The 15,579-nt window shown below is 44.5% G+C and overlaps 1 protein-coding gene across 1 annotated transcript in view; it reads left to right on the top strand.

The window, feature by feature from the left end:
- Positions 1 to 11,939, top strand: part of LOC146021063 (RING finger protein 112-like) — a 54,019-nt gene extending 42,080 nt beyond the window's left edge. The window contains exon 12 of the mRNA XM_083154864.1: positions 10,775 to 11,939. Coding sequence (XP_083010990.1) covers positions 10,775 to 11,260 — 486 coding nt within the window. The 3' untranslated portion in view covers positions 11,261 to 11,939. The remainder of the gene's footprint in view (positions 1 to 10,774) is intronic.
- The last annotated feature ends 3,640 nt before the right edge of the window (positions 11,940 to 15,579 follow it).

Here is a 15,579-nt window from a genome sequence, read left to right on the forward strand (position 1 = left end):
TCATTTTCAATATCTACCATAAATGTATTCGCTTAAGCGGGGGCCACAGGAGATCCCATGGCACACCCGCTTACTTGTAGGTAATACCCATTGCAAAAATAGAAATAATTGCGGGTCAACACTAACCGGAGCAAGGTAAGAAAAAAAATCTAAATTTGGACCACAATAGAGTGGATTGCCCGACAACAATTTTTTAACAGCTGTTAATCCATCAACATGAGGAATGTTGGTATAGAGACTGGTGATGTCCATGGTGCACAACCACGTGCCACCAGGGACATCACCAAGCCCATCCAACTGTAGCAACAGATCAGTGGTGTCACGCAGGTAGGTATGCCCATCCTGTACACAGGGCTGCAAAAAGGCATCAAGGTATTCAGCAATGTTACTGAACAATGACCCCCTGGCCGATATTATCGGCCGCCCTGGGGGATTGTCCAACCTTTTATGTATCCTGGGCAGCGTGTACAGGATGGGCATCCTAGGTTGTTGTATTTTAAGAAAATCACCTGTCTCTCGTGAAATAACATTATCAACAATAGCCTGATCAATAATTGCAAATACCTCATGTTTATAAGTATCAGTTGGATCCTCATTATGCTTCAAATATACATTACCATCAGATAATTGTGCCTGAATTTCATCACAATATTGCTTAATGTCCTGTAGGACCACCCCTCCTCCCTTGTCCGCTGATCTGATAACTATATCTCTATAGCCAGTCAGATCCTTGAGGGCTTGCCACTCGGCCTTCGTCAAATTATTGCGTTTTTTTTTAAGCGTTCAGTTGTGAGTCCATCACCTGTGCGTCCAGTGCTTTCATGTAGCCAGCTAGGGCTGTGTTATGTGATACAGGGTCAAATGTTGACTTGTTCCGAAATATTTTGGGTTTAGGCAAAGTAGATTCTGTTGGAGTTCTAGGAACAACAGGAACATTTTTTGTTCCAAAAAATTCCCTTAGCCTGAGTTGCCGACCTAGGTATTGCAGGTCGATTTTCCAATTCAAGCTGTTAAAAGGATTAGTCGGGACAAAACTGAGGCCTTTGTTTAAAACCCTAATTTCGGTGTCAGTGAGGGCCCGGCTTGATAGATTGAATACTTGATTTATTTGGTTTTCTGTCCTCTGCCTTTCTTTGGCTCTGCGGTGCCGCTGGCCTCCTCTCCGGATTTTTTTGAAGATGTGGCTCGGCCTCTCCCACGTCTGGTCGTTACCCCTAAAGAGGGTCTAACACCAGCTTTCGGTCTGTAGGAATCATCACCAGATGAAGGTACATCACTGGAATTGTCGCCATTGTTGTAACGTGCTTTCCTTGCTCTCTGAAAGCGATTGCGGTAACCTGTGTCAGCATTTCCAGACAACCATTTATAGACCTGATGTTCAGTATAGTCACGGGTTACCGTCTCTAATTTCCTTCTTTTAAAGGCAACTAATTCCTGCTTATACACAGACACCTGTGTGTTTAATTTATCCCACCAGTCCGTGTTTTTATCCTGTAGTACAGTGGTTCCCAACCTTTTTTCTCTCCCGTACCCCTTGATTAGGCTTTTCATTGATAAGTACCCCCTCCTCTTATTTTGAAATACAGATGGGTCAGGTCCCATCCTGGCTGGCGGGTCGCCAGAACGTCCTCGCTGGCGACCCGCCAGCAGCCGCGCCAGCAAATACACTGAGACGCGCGTGTATATATATACATATATCATACACTGTATGATCAGTGTGTGATATAGGTATGTGATATACAATGATCGGTGTGATATAGGTACGTGATACCCAATGATCGGTGTGTGATATAGGTATGTGATACCCAATGATCGGTGTGTGATATAGGTACGTGATACCCAATGATCGGTGTGTGATATAGGTACGTGATACCCAATGATCGGTGTGTGATATAGGTACGCGATACCCAATGATCGGTGTGTGATATAGGTGCGATACACAATGATCGGTGTGTGATATAGGTACGTGATACCCAATGATCGGTGTGTGATATAGGTACGTGATACCCAATGATCGGTGTGTGATATAGGTACGTGATACCCAATGATCGGTGTGTGATATAGGTACGTGATACCCAATGATCGGTGTGTGATATAGGTACGCGATACCCAATGATCGGTGTGTGATATAGGTACGTGATACCCAATGATCGGTGTGTGATATAGGTATGTGATACCCAATGATCGGTGTGTGATATAGGTACGTGATACACAATGATCGGTGTGTGATATAGGTATGTGATACACAATGATCGGTGTGTGATATAGGTACGTGATACCCAATGATCAGTGTTTGATATAGGTATGTGATACCCAATGATCGGTGTGTGATATAGGTACAAGATACCCAATGATCGGTGTGTGATATAGGTACGTGATACCCAATGATCGGTGTGTGATATAGGTACGTGATACCCAATGATCGGTGTGTGATATAGGTACGCGATACCCAATGATCGGTGTGTGATATAGGTACGTGATACCCAATGATCGGTGTGTGATATAGGTATGTGATACCCAATGATCGGTGTGTGATATAGGTACGTGATACACAATGATCGGTGTGTGATATAGGTATGTGATACACAATGATCGGTGTGTGATATAGGTACGTGATACCCAATGATCAGTGTTTGATATATTGTAGGTATGTGATACCCAATGATCGGTGTGTGATCTAGGTACGCGATACCCAATGATCGGTGTGTGATATAGGTATGTGATACACAATGATCGGTGTGTGATATAGGTATGTGATACACAATGATCGGTGTGTGATATAGGTACGTGATACCCAATGATCAGTGTTTGATATACTGTAGGTATGTGATACCCAATGATCGGTGTGTGATATAGGTACGTGATACCCAATGATCGGTGTGTGATATAGGTACGTGATACACAATGATCGGTGTGTGATATAGCTATGTGATACACAATGATCGGTGTGTGATATAGGTATGTGATACCCAATGATCGGTGTGTGATATAGGTACGTGATACCCAATGATTTGTGTGTGATATAGGTACGTGATACCCAATGATCGGTGTGTGATATAGGTACGTGATACCCAATGATTGGTGTGTGATATAGGTATGTGATACACAATGATCGGTGTGTGATATAGGTACGTGATACCCAATGATTGGTGTGTGATATAGGTTGGTATGTGATACACAATGATCGGTGTGTGATATAGCTATGTGATACACAATGATCGGTGTGTGATATAGGTACGTGATACCCAATGATCGGTGTGTGATATAGGTATGTGATACCCAATGATCGGTGTGTGATATAGGTACGTGATACCCAATGATCGGTGTGTGATATAGGTACGTGATACCCAATGATCGGTGTGTGATATAGCTATGTGATACCCAATGCTTGGTGTGTGATATAGGTACGTGATACCCAATGATCGGTGTGTGATATAGGTATGTGATACCCAATGATCTGTGTGTGATATAGGTATGTGATACACAAGGATCGGTGTGTGATACCCAATGATCGGTGTGTGATATAGGTATCTGATACACAATGATCGGTGTGTGACATAGGTACGTAATACACAATGATCGGTGTGTGATATACTGTAGGTAAGTGATACACAATGATTGGTGTGTGATATAGGTATGTGATACACAATGATCGGTGTGTGATATAGCTATGTGATACACAATGATCGGTGTGTGATATAGGTACGTGATACCCAATGATCGGTGTGTGATATAGGTACGTGATACCCAATGATCGGTGTGTGATATAGGTACGTGATACACAATGATCGGTGTGTGATATAGCTATGTGATACCCAATGATCGGTGTGTGATATAGGTACGTGATACCCAATGATTGGTGTGTGATATAGGTATGTGATACACAATGATCGGTGTGTGATATAGGTACGTGATACCCAATGATTGGTGTGTGATATAGGTATGTGATACACAATGATCGGTGTGTGATATAGCTATGTGATACACAATGATCGGTGTGTGATATAGGTGTGCGATACACAATGATCGGTGTGTGATATAGGTACGTGATACCCAATGATCGGTGTGTGATATAGGTACGTGATACCCAATGATCGGTGTGTGATATAGGTACGTGATACACAATGATCGGTGTGTGATATAGCTATGTGATACACAATGATCGGTGTGTGATATAGGTACGTGATACCCAATGATCGGTGTGTGATATAGCTATGTGATACCCAATGATTGGTGTGTGATATAGGTACATGATACCCAATGATCGGTGTGTGATATAGGTACGTGATACCTAATGATTGGTGTGTGATATAGGTATGTGATACACAAGGATCGGTGTGTGATACCCAATGATCGGTGTGTGATATAGGTACCTGATACACAATGGTCGGTGTGTGATATAGGTACCTGATACACAATGATCGGTGTGTGATACACTGTAGGTATGTGATACACAATGATCGTTGTGTGATATAGGTATGTGATACACAATGATCGGTGTGTGATATAGGTATGTGATACCCAAAGATCGGTGTGTTATATACTGTAGGTACGTGAAACACAATGATCGGTGTGTGATATAGGTACGTGATACCCAATGATCGGTGTGTAATAGGTACGTGATACCCAATGATCGGTGTGTGATATAGGTATGTGATACCCAATGATCGGTGTGTGATATAGGTATGTGATACACAATGATCGGTGTGTGATATAGGTATGTGATACACAATGATCGGTGTGTGATATAGGTATGTGATACACAATGATCGGTGTGTGATATAGGTACGTGATACCCAATGATCGGTGTGTGATATAGGTACGTGATACCCAATGATCGGTGTGTGATATAGGTACGTGATACACAATGATCAGTGTGTGATATAGCTATGTGATACACAATGATTGGTGTGTGATATAGGTACGTGATACCCAATGATCGGTGTGTGATATAGCTATGTGATACACAGTGATCGGTGTGTGATATAGGTACGTGATACACAATGATCGGTGTGTGATATACTGTAGTAATGTGATACCCAATGATCGGTGTGTGATATAGGTACGTGATACACAATGATCGGTGTGTGATATACTGTAGTAATGTGATACACAATGATCGGTGTGTTATATAGCTATGTGATACACAATGATCGGTGTGTGATATAGGTACGCGATACCCAATGATCGGTGTGTGATATAGGTACGTGATACCCAATGATCGGTGTGTGATATAGGTATGTGATACCCAATGATCAGTGTGTGATATAGGTACGTGATACACAATGATCGGTGTGTGACATAGGTACGTTATACACAATGATCGGTGTGTTATATAGGTACGTGATACCCAATGATCGGTGTGTGATATAGGTATGTGATACCCAATGATCGGTGTGTGATATAGGTACCTGATACACAATGATCGGTGTGTGACATAGGTACGTGATACACAATGATCGGTGTGTGATATACTGTAGGTACGTGATACACAATGATCGGTGTGTGATATAGGTATGTGATACACAAGGATCGGTGTGTGATACACAATGATCGGTGTGTGATATAGGTACCTGATACACAATGATCGGTGTGTGATATAGGTACCTGATACACAATGATCGGTGTGTGATATACTGTAGGTACGTGATACACAATGATCGGTGTGTGATATAGGTATGTGATACACAAGGATCGGTGTGTGATACACAATGATCGGTGAGTGATATAGGTACCTGATACACAATGATCGGTGTGTGATATAGGTACCTGATACACAATGATCGGTTTGTGATATACTGTAGGTACGTGATACACAATGATCGGTGTGTGATATAGGTATGTGATACACAAGGATCGGTGTGTGATACCCAATGATCGGTGTGTGATATAGGTACGTGATACCCAATGATCGGTGTGTGATATAGGTATGTGATACACAATGATCGGTGTGTGATATAGGTATGTGATACACAAGGATCGGTGTGTGATACACAATGATCGGTGTGTGATATAGGTACCTGATACACAATGATCGGTGTGTGATATAGGTACCTGATACACAATGATCGGTGTGTGATATACTGTAGGTACGTGATACACAATGATCGGTGTGTGATATAGGTATGTGATACACAAGGATCGGTGTGTGATACACAATGATCGGTGTGTGATATAGGTACGTGATACCCAATGATCGGTGTGTGATATAGGTATGTGATACACAATGATCGGTGTGTGATATAGGTATGTGATACACAATGATCGGTGTGTTATATACTGTAGGTACGCGATACACAATGATCGGTGTGTGATATAGGTATGTGATATACAATGATCGGTGTGATATAGGTACGTGATACCCAATGATCGGTGTGTGATATCACGGCGCCCAACGGCGTTTCGGGGTATATCCCCCCGTCTTCAGGGACATAAGGAACAAACAGTATGTGCAAAACAAGCATATATATAGCATATGTGACACTCAAATAATTAAAACAAGAGTGCTCTCACCTGTCCGGCGTCGCCGCCCGCTCCGGGTGCTCCACGCTGTTTCCCCGTCGCGTCCAATGCACGTGGGACGGCGGCGCCGCACAGTGACATCACTCCGGCAGGGAATCAAGGTTGCTAGGCTACGCCTGGAGATGTAAACAAACGGCGGCCATCTTTTACAGCATTTGCGATTCCTGCACGCAAAGAAACATTTAAAAGTTACTGATTAAAATATCATGGTTAAAAACAACATAAGAACATTTGAGATTTATGGACAGCAGTAAATAATAACATCAAAAGATGCAATATTATAATCAAACTGATACGGAATTTACATAATGTTATGCATCCTTTAAGGTGGGAATTTCCACTACCTAAGGGTATAAGTGACCTACAGTAATAATGAAGCAAAAAACATGAAAAAACACTGAGGCAAATCTTTTCAAAGAAAGCACTGCAGTCCCAGGGCCTCATTCAGACCCCTAGGTGCGATGGTGTCTAAGGAATATATCCATTTGCTTTCTCTTTGCAAGAGAATTTTTGCCCTGTTCCCTCCCCTTAAAGTGGTAGGGACATGGTCTATAATAATAGCCCTTAGGCTGGGAATGGTATGCTTGTATTGGGCAAAATGCCTGGCCACAGGCTGTTCACTCGAGCCACTACTGAGTGCTTGTTTTATGGCGCTTCGATGCTGCGCCATATGCTCCCTAAACTGTCGTTGGGTCTTGCCCACGTATGACAGCCCACATGGACAAGCTAACATGTATATAACATACGTAGTAGTACAGGTGACAGCTTGCCTGATGTTTATACGTCTACCTGTATGTGGATGGTTAAATGTTTTGCTTGGTGTTAGGGTATTGCACGTAGTGCAACCCAAGCATCTAAAGCTTCCAGTTTTTTGGGTCAAAAAATGCGTATGTTGTTTTTTAAGGAGAGGGGTTACATCCAATTTGACTACTTTATCTCGGATGTTGTTACCCCTAGTGTAACTGGGCAACAATCTACTAGTTTTCAGGGTGGGTAAATCAGGATCTGAATTGATCATAGGCCACCATCGTTTGGCCTTTTTGATGACAGGATCTGTGTCAATTGTGTATTTATTAACCAAGGGTATCACTTCACCCATATTTTTCTTGGGTTTAGCGATCATAGTTTGTGGCCTGGGTATGGACAATACTTTCTCCTTAATTTTACCCAATTCAATGCGATCATATCCCCTTTCAACAAATTTTTCTATCATTTGGTTTAATGCTTCCACCGTCTGGTCCGGATCTGACGTGATTCTACGGACTCTGAGAAGCTGGGAATAGGGGAGTCCCTTTTTGAGGGATACTGGGTGAAAACTATTAGCTTTAAGAACAGTGTTCCTGTCCGTAGGTTTGACATAAATCGAAGTGGCAATCTGATTGTTGGAGACCTGGATGTTAATATCTAAAAAATGTATATTACTCTCACTGATATCAAAAGTGAGTTTAATCACACTATCAGTGAGATTATGAGCATCCAGAAGGTTGCTTAAAGACTCTTTTGTACCCATCCAAAAAATGATTAAGTCATCGATAAATCTTCGATACAATCGTATTTCCGATATCAGAGTGCCATTTCTGTAAAATAAATCCTGTTCCACTGAAAACATAAATGCATTCGCGTACGATGGGGCCACTGAGGACCCCATCGCACACCCTACTACCTGTAAATAGTATTTGCCATTATACAAAAAGTAGTTATGGGTTAAGACCATCATAAGTAGCTCCAAAAACAAAGATATTGGGGGGCCCATATAATGGACATTGTTGGTGATAAGTCGACGGACTGACTCCACACCTGCCCCATGCGGTATACAGGTGTAGAGGCTAGTCACATCTGCACTATACATGTGGAATTGAGGTGGTAAAGGTCCTATGTCTCCCAATGATTGTCATATCGCAGTAGTGTCCTTGATATACGACGGTATCTGTTGAATACAATGATTTAATATTGAGTCCAGATACACTGCGATGGGTTGGTATAAAAATTCGACCGCCGACACTATCGGTCGTCCGGGGGGTTTGTTCAGAGTCTTATGGACCTTGGGGACCGTATAAAATAGCGGGGTGCGTGGATGTTCAACTTTAAGTGCTGAACATAATTCACTAGTAATTTGTCCCTGTTGAACTGCCACATTCAGGACTGCATCTAGCTCTCTCTTATAGATGTTAGTAGGGTCGGATGTTAGGGGGCGGTATGTGGTTGACACTGATAGTTGTCGAAGACATTCTTGATGATAGTCAGTGACGTCCTGTACCACTACTGCTCCCCCTTTGTCCGCTCCCCTAATAATTATGTCAGTCCTTTCAGACAATGTCTTAAGGGCCCCTTGTTCTTCCTTGTTCAAATTATGATATCTGTTTACCAACCTGGGTGAGGCTGATGTCGCTGCAGGTTCCCCCATGATTCTAATGAAAGACTTAATGGTGTGGTTGTTACTTAGAGGATCAAACTTAGATCTTGGTAGCAGTTTTTTCAACTGTGATGGTATCTCGTCGCACGCTTGCTTTGGTGGTGGTGGTGCTGCTTTCCCAAAGTGTTCCTTGAGTTTCAAGGTCCTGTGAAGTTTGTATGTCTCCACTTTATGTTGAAATGGATCTGCCGGTGACGTGGGCACAAAGGACAGGCCATGTGAAAGTACCTGTGTCTCCATGGGGGTCAATTCTTTGGTGGATAGATTAAAAACCAGATTAGCTTTATTATATATACGCATACATACATATATATATTCTCCTCTCAACCCTCACGTTACTAATAATGACAATACTAGCCGAGCTGCCTCTAAACTTCTCACCCCATCTGCCTTGTTTAGTATCTCAAAATCAACTACCCCATCCCAAACCATTGTCCTCACTTTGGTTTTTACCTGGGCCTGGTCTTCACTCAGCTCTGTGCTGTCTCAGACATGAACACCTCCTAACTCAGTCTCTGACCACCTCCACTGATTTAGCAAATGCCATCCCTACATCACCTGCCAAGTCTTCTTAGTTACATAGTTACATAGTAGGTAAGGCTGAAAAAAGACTTGCGTCCATCTAGTTCAACCTGGTATAGATATCCATTGCTGATTTGGTTGGTTCTTCTCTTACTAGATGGAACCTTGACCCGCTGGAACTCTCCGGTTTCTCCCACTGCTTGGCCTCTCTTTTCTACCTATCTCTGTCCTTGTCTGTCCTATCCAGGCTTTCTCCATATACAACCATGCTCTTACATCTGCCCTGTACTCTATTGCCTGAGCTGCCACTATAAGGCTGCCTATGCTGGTCCCCTCCTCTGTCTTTGGCTATACACTTTAATCTGCTTTCTCCAGAAAGGCCACCACTTCTCTAAATACTTCTGGAGAAAGTTTAACTCGCTGACTTCACATTCATAACAATGACCTCTCCCTCTCTAAGCAGCCTTGGCGGACAAAATGGTGGCTGGAATCCCCTTCAGCGACCCAACACCTTCTTCATCTTCTCCAGTGGTCGAGGCGGACATTTTGAAGTGGGGGTATACAAAGGTGAAAGCTGCAGTTATGTGCACTTACGCACTGCAAAGTGGGCATGGCCGCTCAAAATTGGCATGTCTACATGTAGTGTACCACAGCATATACCCCTTATACACATTGGACCTTATTCAGGTCTACCAGCTTACCAGCGCCCATGTCCCCCATGACTTTGTTCTTGGCCCCCGTTTCTACTTCATCTCTGCCTCCATGGTCTTTCTCTGTGCATCTGTTGCTCCTCCAGCCACCAACATGACCAGTATTCTAGTCCACATTTACCTGTCTCTGACCTCTCTCCTCCTATCCTGACTTCCGAGATGCTCACCCCTCCTCTCATAATGTTGTCCTTTCCTCGGCTCCCAATGTCCCATGTGTAGGGGACCTCTCCAACTCTGCCCAAACATTTTCTCACCACATTTGGTCCCTCTTATAATTCTCCTAATGCTTCAAGGATCAGTCTCTTTCTTACCCTGGAATCCCCTTAAACCAGGAATGGGGAACCATTGGCTTCCTAGCTGTTGTTGAACTACACATCCCAGCATGCTCTGCTACAATTTTGAGATTTGAAAATGCTAAAACCGTGGCAGGGCATGCTGGGATGTGTAGTTCAATAACAGCTGAAGAACCAAGATTATTTGCTGATTGTCTCCCATATGGAATGGCGTCCAGCTTCTTATGTCTTTATCTTTTCTTGTTTTGTCCTGTAACATTTCCTGATCCTGTCTGTTTATTATTGTGCTGAACCTGCTTCTTGATCTTCATTAGACCCCCTCTGGATTTGGCATCCTGAAGATTTCAGCACCTGAATTAAAGAATAAATTTACAGCTGAGGTTGAAGCCCGTCTCAGCGAGTACACGAGCCGCCTGAAAGGTGATGAAAGACAGAAGCAGGAACTTGAGAATAAGCTGAGGATGGATATAATGCAAGAAGTGGAGGGATTATGTGCCCAGCACAAAAGTCGCAATATTAAGTATTCAACACGAGTGGGTTTAGCAGTGGGGGGTGTAGCCCTGGTTGTGATTGGAGGCGCAGTGGGAGGTGCTGTTGCTGGAGCACTTATTGTTGCAGAGCTGGTAGCTGTTGAAGTTGCAGTTGGGATTGGTGTACCTGTAGGTGGGGGTATACTGGGGCCCATTGGAGCCTGGATTGGACACCGCAGAGGCCGTCTCTTTGGACTTAAGAAGAATGAAGACAACCAAGTATCTAATAATGAGGGTACAGAGAGAGAGAGGCTGTTGGGCAGCGAGTGACAATAACAGCAACCAATACTCGACTGATGGCTGAGCTGCCCACTGTCTCCTTCCCCGCACATTACTGTATATGGGACTATTACATAAGATTTGCCCTGGTTTTTGCAATCTGGACCTGAATTACAGAGCTCCTGCCATGTCCATGGGCAGGGAATGTTCTGTCACTTTCTATCTATGACTGACAAGGTAGTAATGAGGAAAGTAGAAACTGTGATGGATGTCACCTGGGACAAGGAATGGAGGTTACAGCCGCCACGTATGGTCCGGACCGTTCCAGTTTTTTGCTACATTTCCGGAAAGCGAGGCTGTAATCTCTCCCTCCTCCTCTCTCTCTCCCCATCTCCTAATTCAGGGCTTTCTGGGTTGGATGGTAAAATACAAAGTTCTTGTTAAAAACCTTCTGCCAATCATTGATTATATGTTTTTATATAAATGTATCTTCTTCATGTCAATGTTTATTGAACACTTCTGCATTATGGTTATGGCATAAATGGAGATTCTAGGGATTGCTATCTGTGTAAGGCGTGTGATTGTATTCACTTGATACATATGTTTGTGTTAAGGGACAATAGAAAACTACTGTATATGTGTCAATGCCATTGTGAATGTTTATTGCTGAGACTGTTGAATCAGAGAAAAAAGTTTCCCTGAATAAATGATGTCTACATAAACTGTATAATTATCCCCGCCTGTCCGGGGTTAAAGTGTGTGTGTGTATGGGGGGGGATTGGCGTTCCACCACCTGTAATGGTAGGCGGAAGTAGTCGGGTGGTAGCTGGCAGGGGAAATGAGTTCCTCCGCCTCTCCATGACCACTTTACGCCCCAGTGCCGGGACTAGTTCTCATTACTGCCTCTCCGGTGGATTAGAACTGAAGCAGAGCAGAATAATTGAATCTTACCCGGTAAAGTAGGAGATCATCACAACTCCACCTGTACACTCCATGCCCGGGCACCTATGGAAAATGATGAGCACCCACGGCCGGCCCGCCCACTGACTGCTGTTGCTCAGGAGTAATTGCTGCCTGCGATACAGACCCGACTTCAGGCAGAATCAGGACTTCCGGCAGCAGTGACCGCGACCGCTGAATCCGGGAATACCGGCCGTGCATGGACCCTCCAGGACATAGCGGTGAATGTACACAAGTCCACCAGCTATACCTGCTGACCCCTGGGGCCCTGGTATACAGGAGCTGGCTTGTGCGACCAAAACCGCACTGGAACGTGGTGGAACGCAAAACCGCACATCACACTTTTGGATTTATGCCATGGAATGGGGTCATGTGGTCGGCCTAAAGATGGTCGACAGTCATTAGGTCGACACCACTAGGTCAACATACTGCAAGGTCGACATGGGTCTAGGTCGACAGGTGATAAGGTCGACACAAGCATTATGTCGACATGGTCTAGGTCGACAGTCAAAAGGTCGACATGTTTTTTTTTTTACCCGAATGTTGACACAGTCGATATGGACACAGGATTAAGTGCACCGCGTCCCCTTGCATGGCTCGCTGCGCTCGGCACACTATTTTATTCTCCCACCACACCCTAGTGGATGGTAGGGCATGAAATACCGCCTGTCGGCACATGTCGGCTCAAAAAACAGTGAAAAACCCCATGTCGACCTTTTGACTGTCGACCTACTGTTTGTGTCGACCTTATCACCTGTCGACATTGTCCCTTGTCGACCTAGATCTATGTCAACCTTGCAGTATGTCGCCCTAATGACTGTCGACCATCTTTAGGTCGACCAACCGACGGTATTACCATGCCACTGAGTCCGGCTGCTGCACTGTAAAGGTGCCCACACACTGCGCGATGGTCGGATGCGTTTTGAACTTATTAGATCAAAGCACATCGCATGCAGTTCACATCGCACCTTGGTTTTGACGGCTTGCAGTGCGTATCACAAAGTACAAACAGTATCCGCAGCCTGTACGTTTTGTACTGGATATAGCATCTAGTTCAAATTGCTCGCTGTTTTAGCGTATCCCATGCGATGTGTTCTAGTACAAAACACATGTAGTACAAAACGTACCGCGTGTGGGCACCTATAAGTGAGCACCCAACATACATGGTGGGGTAAGTGAAGCTGGTCATGCATCAGGAGGACCAGCTTCTTTATCCAGATCGTGTCGCTATTTCCCGTTAACTCCCCGGCAGCTTCCCAGACACACGATAGATCTTATGTGGGTAATTTCACATAAGATCTATTGTAAGATCGGCAACTCCCAACATACTGGTCATTAGCAGATCTTCAGATCATGGGGGTGATTCAGGTTGGTTTGCATAAGCAAACTCAATCTTTAATGGACAAAACCATGTGCACTGCAGGTGGGGCAGATGTAACCTGTGCAGAGAGAGTCAGATTTGGGTGGGGTGTGTTTAAACTGATATCTCAATTGCAGTGAAGAATAAAGGAGCCAGTATTTACCCTGCACAGAAACAGCATAACTCCTTCAAATGTAACTCTCTCTGCACATGTTACATCAGCCCCACTGCAGTGCATGCCTTGCAAACCAACCTAAATCACCCCACCGTGTGTGCATCACATTAGATCATAAGAGAGGGGCCCATGTATTATTTAATAGTTGCAGCGAATTCAGTTACCCACGAATATTAAGGATCTCCTGAATCTAAGACATAAGATCCCTACTGCGATCCCTCCTGTGCTGCCGCCGGCTGCATCCCCAGAGGTTACTATGGAGGGTGCGATGCTGCCCGATGTATCAGTATTGGGCAGCATCGCATTGGGTTCTGAGATGGCGGTAGCACATGACTGTAGCTAGAGGTTACACACCGCAATGCGGGTGGGGCAGTGGGGTCAGCCAGGGGTCAGCAGGTACTGTACATGCGCAGACCCCCGGCACCTGGCTAAGCGAGTGAAGTGAGCCGTGCTAGGGGATGTGGTCACTTATGTCGTCATAGACACCAAGAAAACATGAAAAACCTGTTTCATGTTGACCTTTCCCATTTTGACCTATTGGTTGTGTCAACCGTTTGACCCTGTCCACCTAAGGCATGGGTCTTCAAACTGCGGCCCTCCAGATGTTGTGAAACTACATGTTCCAACATGCATTGCCACATTTTTTCCTATAAAAGCATGCCAAAACTGTCAGGGCATGCTGGGACATGTAGTTCCACAACATCTGGAGGGCCGCAGTTTGAAGACCCATGACCTAAGGTATGTGGATCGTTTTTCATGTGTCAACCTATGGCCTGTCGACCAATAGTGGATGACTTATTGGCTGCCGTCCTTAATTGGGTAGACCGTATAACCCCTCCCCCTCTCATCCATACGCAGTGCTTGCTCCCGGTCAGGTTATAGGACTTACTTCTGGCTGCACCCACTCTGTGGAATCTCCTCCCACGCACAATAAGACTCTCCTCCAGTCACCAATCCTCCCAGTGTTCCCTGAGGACTCACCTCTTCAGGCAGCCTATCAGATTCCAGACCCGCCCATATAACCTTCATAATATGTCCTATCCAATCACATCCCAACTGCACCGGCCACACATATCCTCACTGTCCTATCCTCCTGACCCCCGGCCAGCAATGCTGGGTCAGCGTACATACAGCCACCAAGAGCCTCTGTAAGATGGTGACCATTATGTAATAGATACCACCTGTCCTTGTGTATCACGTACCTATATCACACACCGATCATTGGGAATCACGTACCTATATCACACACCGATCATTGGGTATCACGTACCTATATCACACACCGATCATTGGGTATCACGTACCTATATCACACACCGATCATTGTGTATCGCACCTATATCACACACCGATCATTGGGTATCACGTACCTATATCACACACCGATCATTGGGTATCACGTACCTATATCACACACCGATCATTGGGTATCACGTACCTATATCACACACCGATCATTGGGTATCACGTACCTATATCACACACCGATCATTGGGTATCACGTACCTATATCACACACCGATCATTGGGTATCACGTACCTATATCACACGCCGATCATTGGGTATCACGTACCTATATCACACGCCGATCATTGGGTATCACGTACCTATATCACACGCCGATCATTGGGTATCACGTACCTATATCACACGCCGATCATTGGGTATCACGTACCTATATCACACGCCGATCATTGTGTATCACGTACCTATATCACACGCCGTTCATTGGGTATCACGTACCTATATCACACGCCGATCATTGGGTATCACGTACCTATATCACACGCCGATCATTGGGTATCACGTACCTATATCACACGCCGATCATTGGGTATCACGTACCTATATCACACGCCGATCATTGGGTATCA

The sequence above is a fragment of the Crinia signifera genome, chromosome 7 (assembly GCF_055691185.1).
Source record: "Crinia signifera chromosome 7, ASM5569118v1, whole genome shotgun sequence".
In the NCBI taxonomy this organism is placed as follows: domain Eukaryota; kingdom Metazoa; phylum Chordata; class Amphibia; order Anura; family Myobatrachidae; genus Crinia; species Crinia signifera.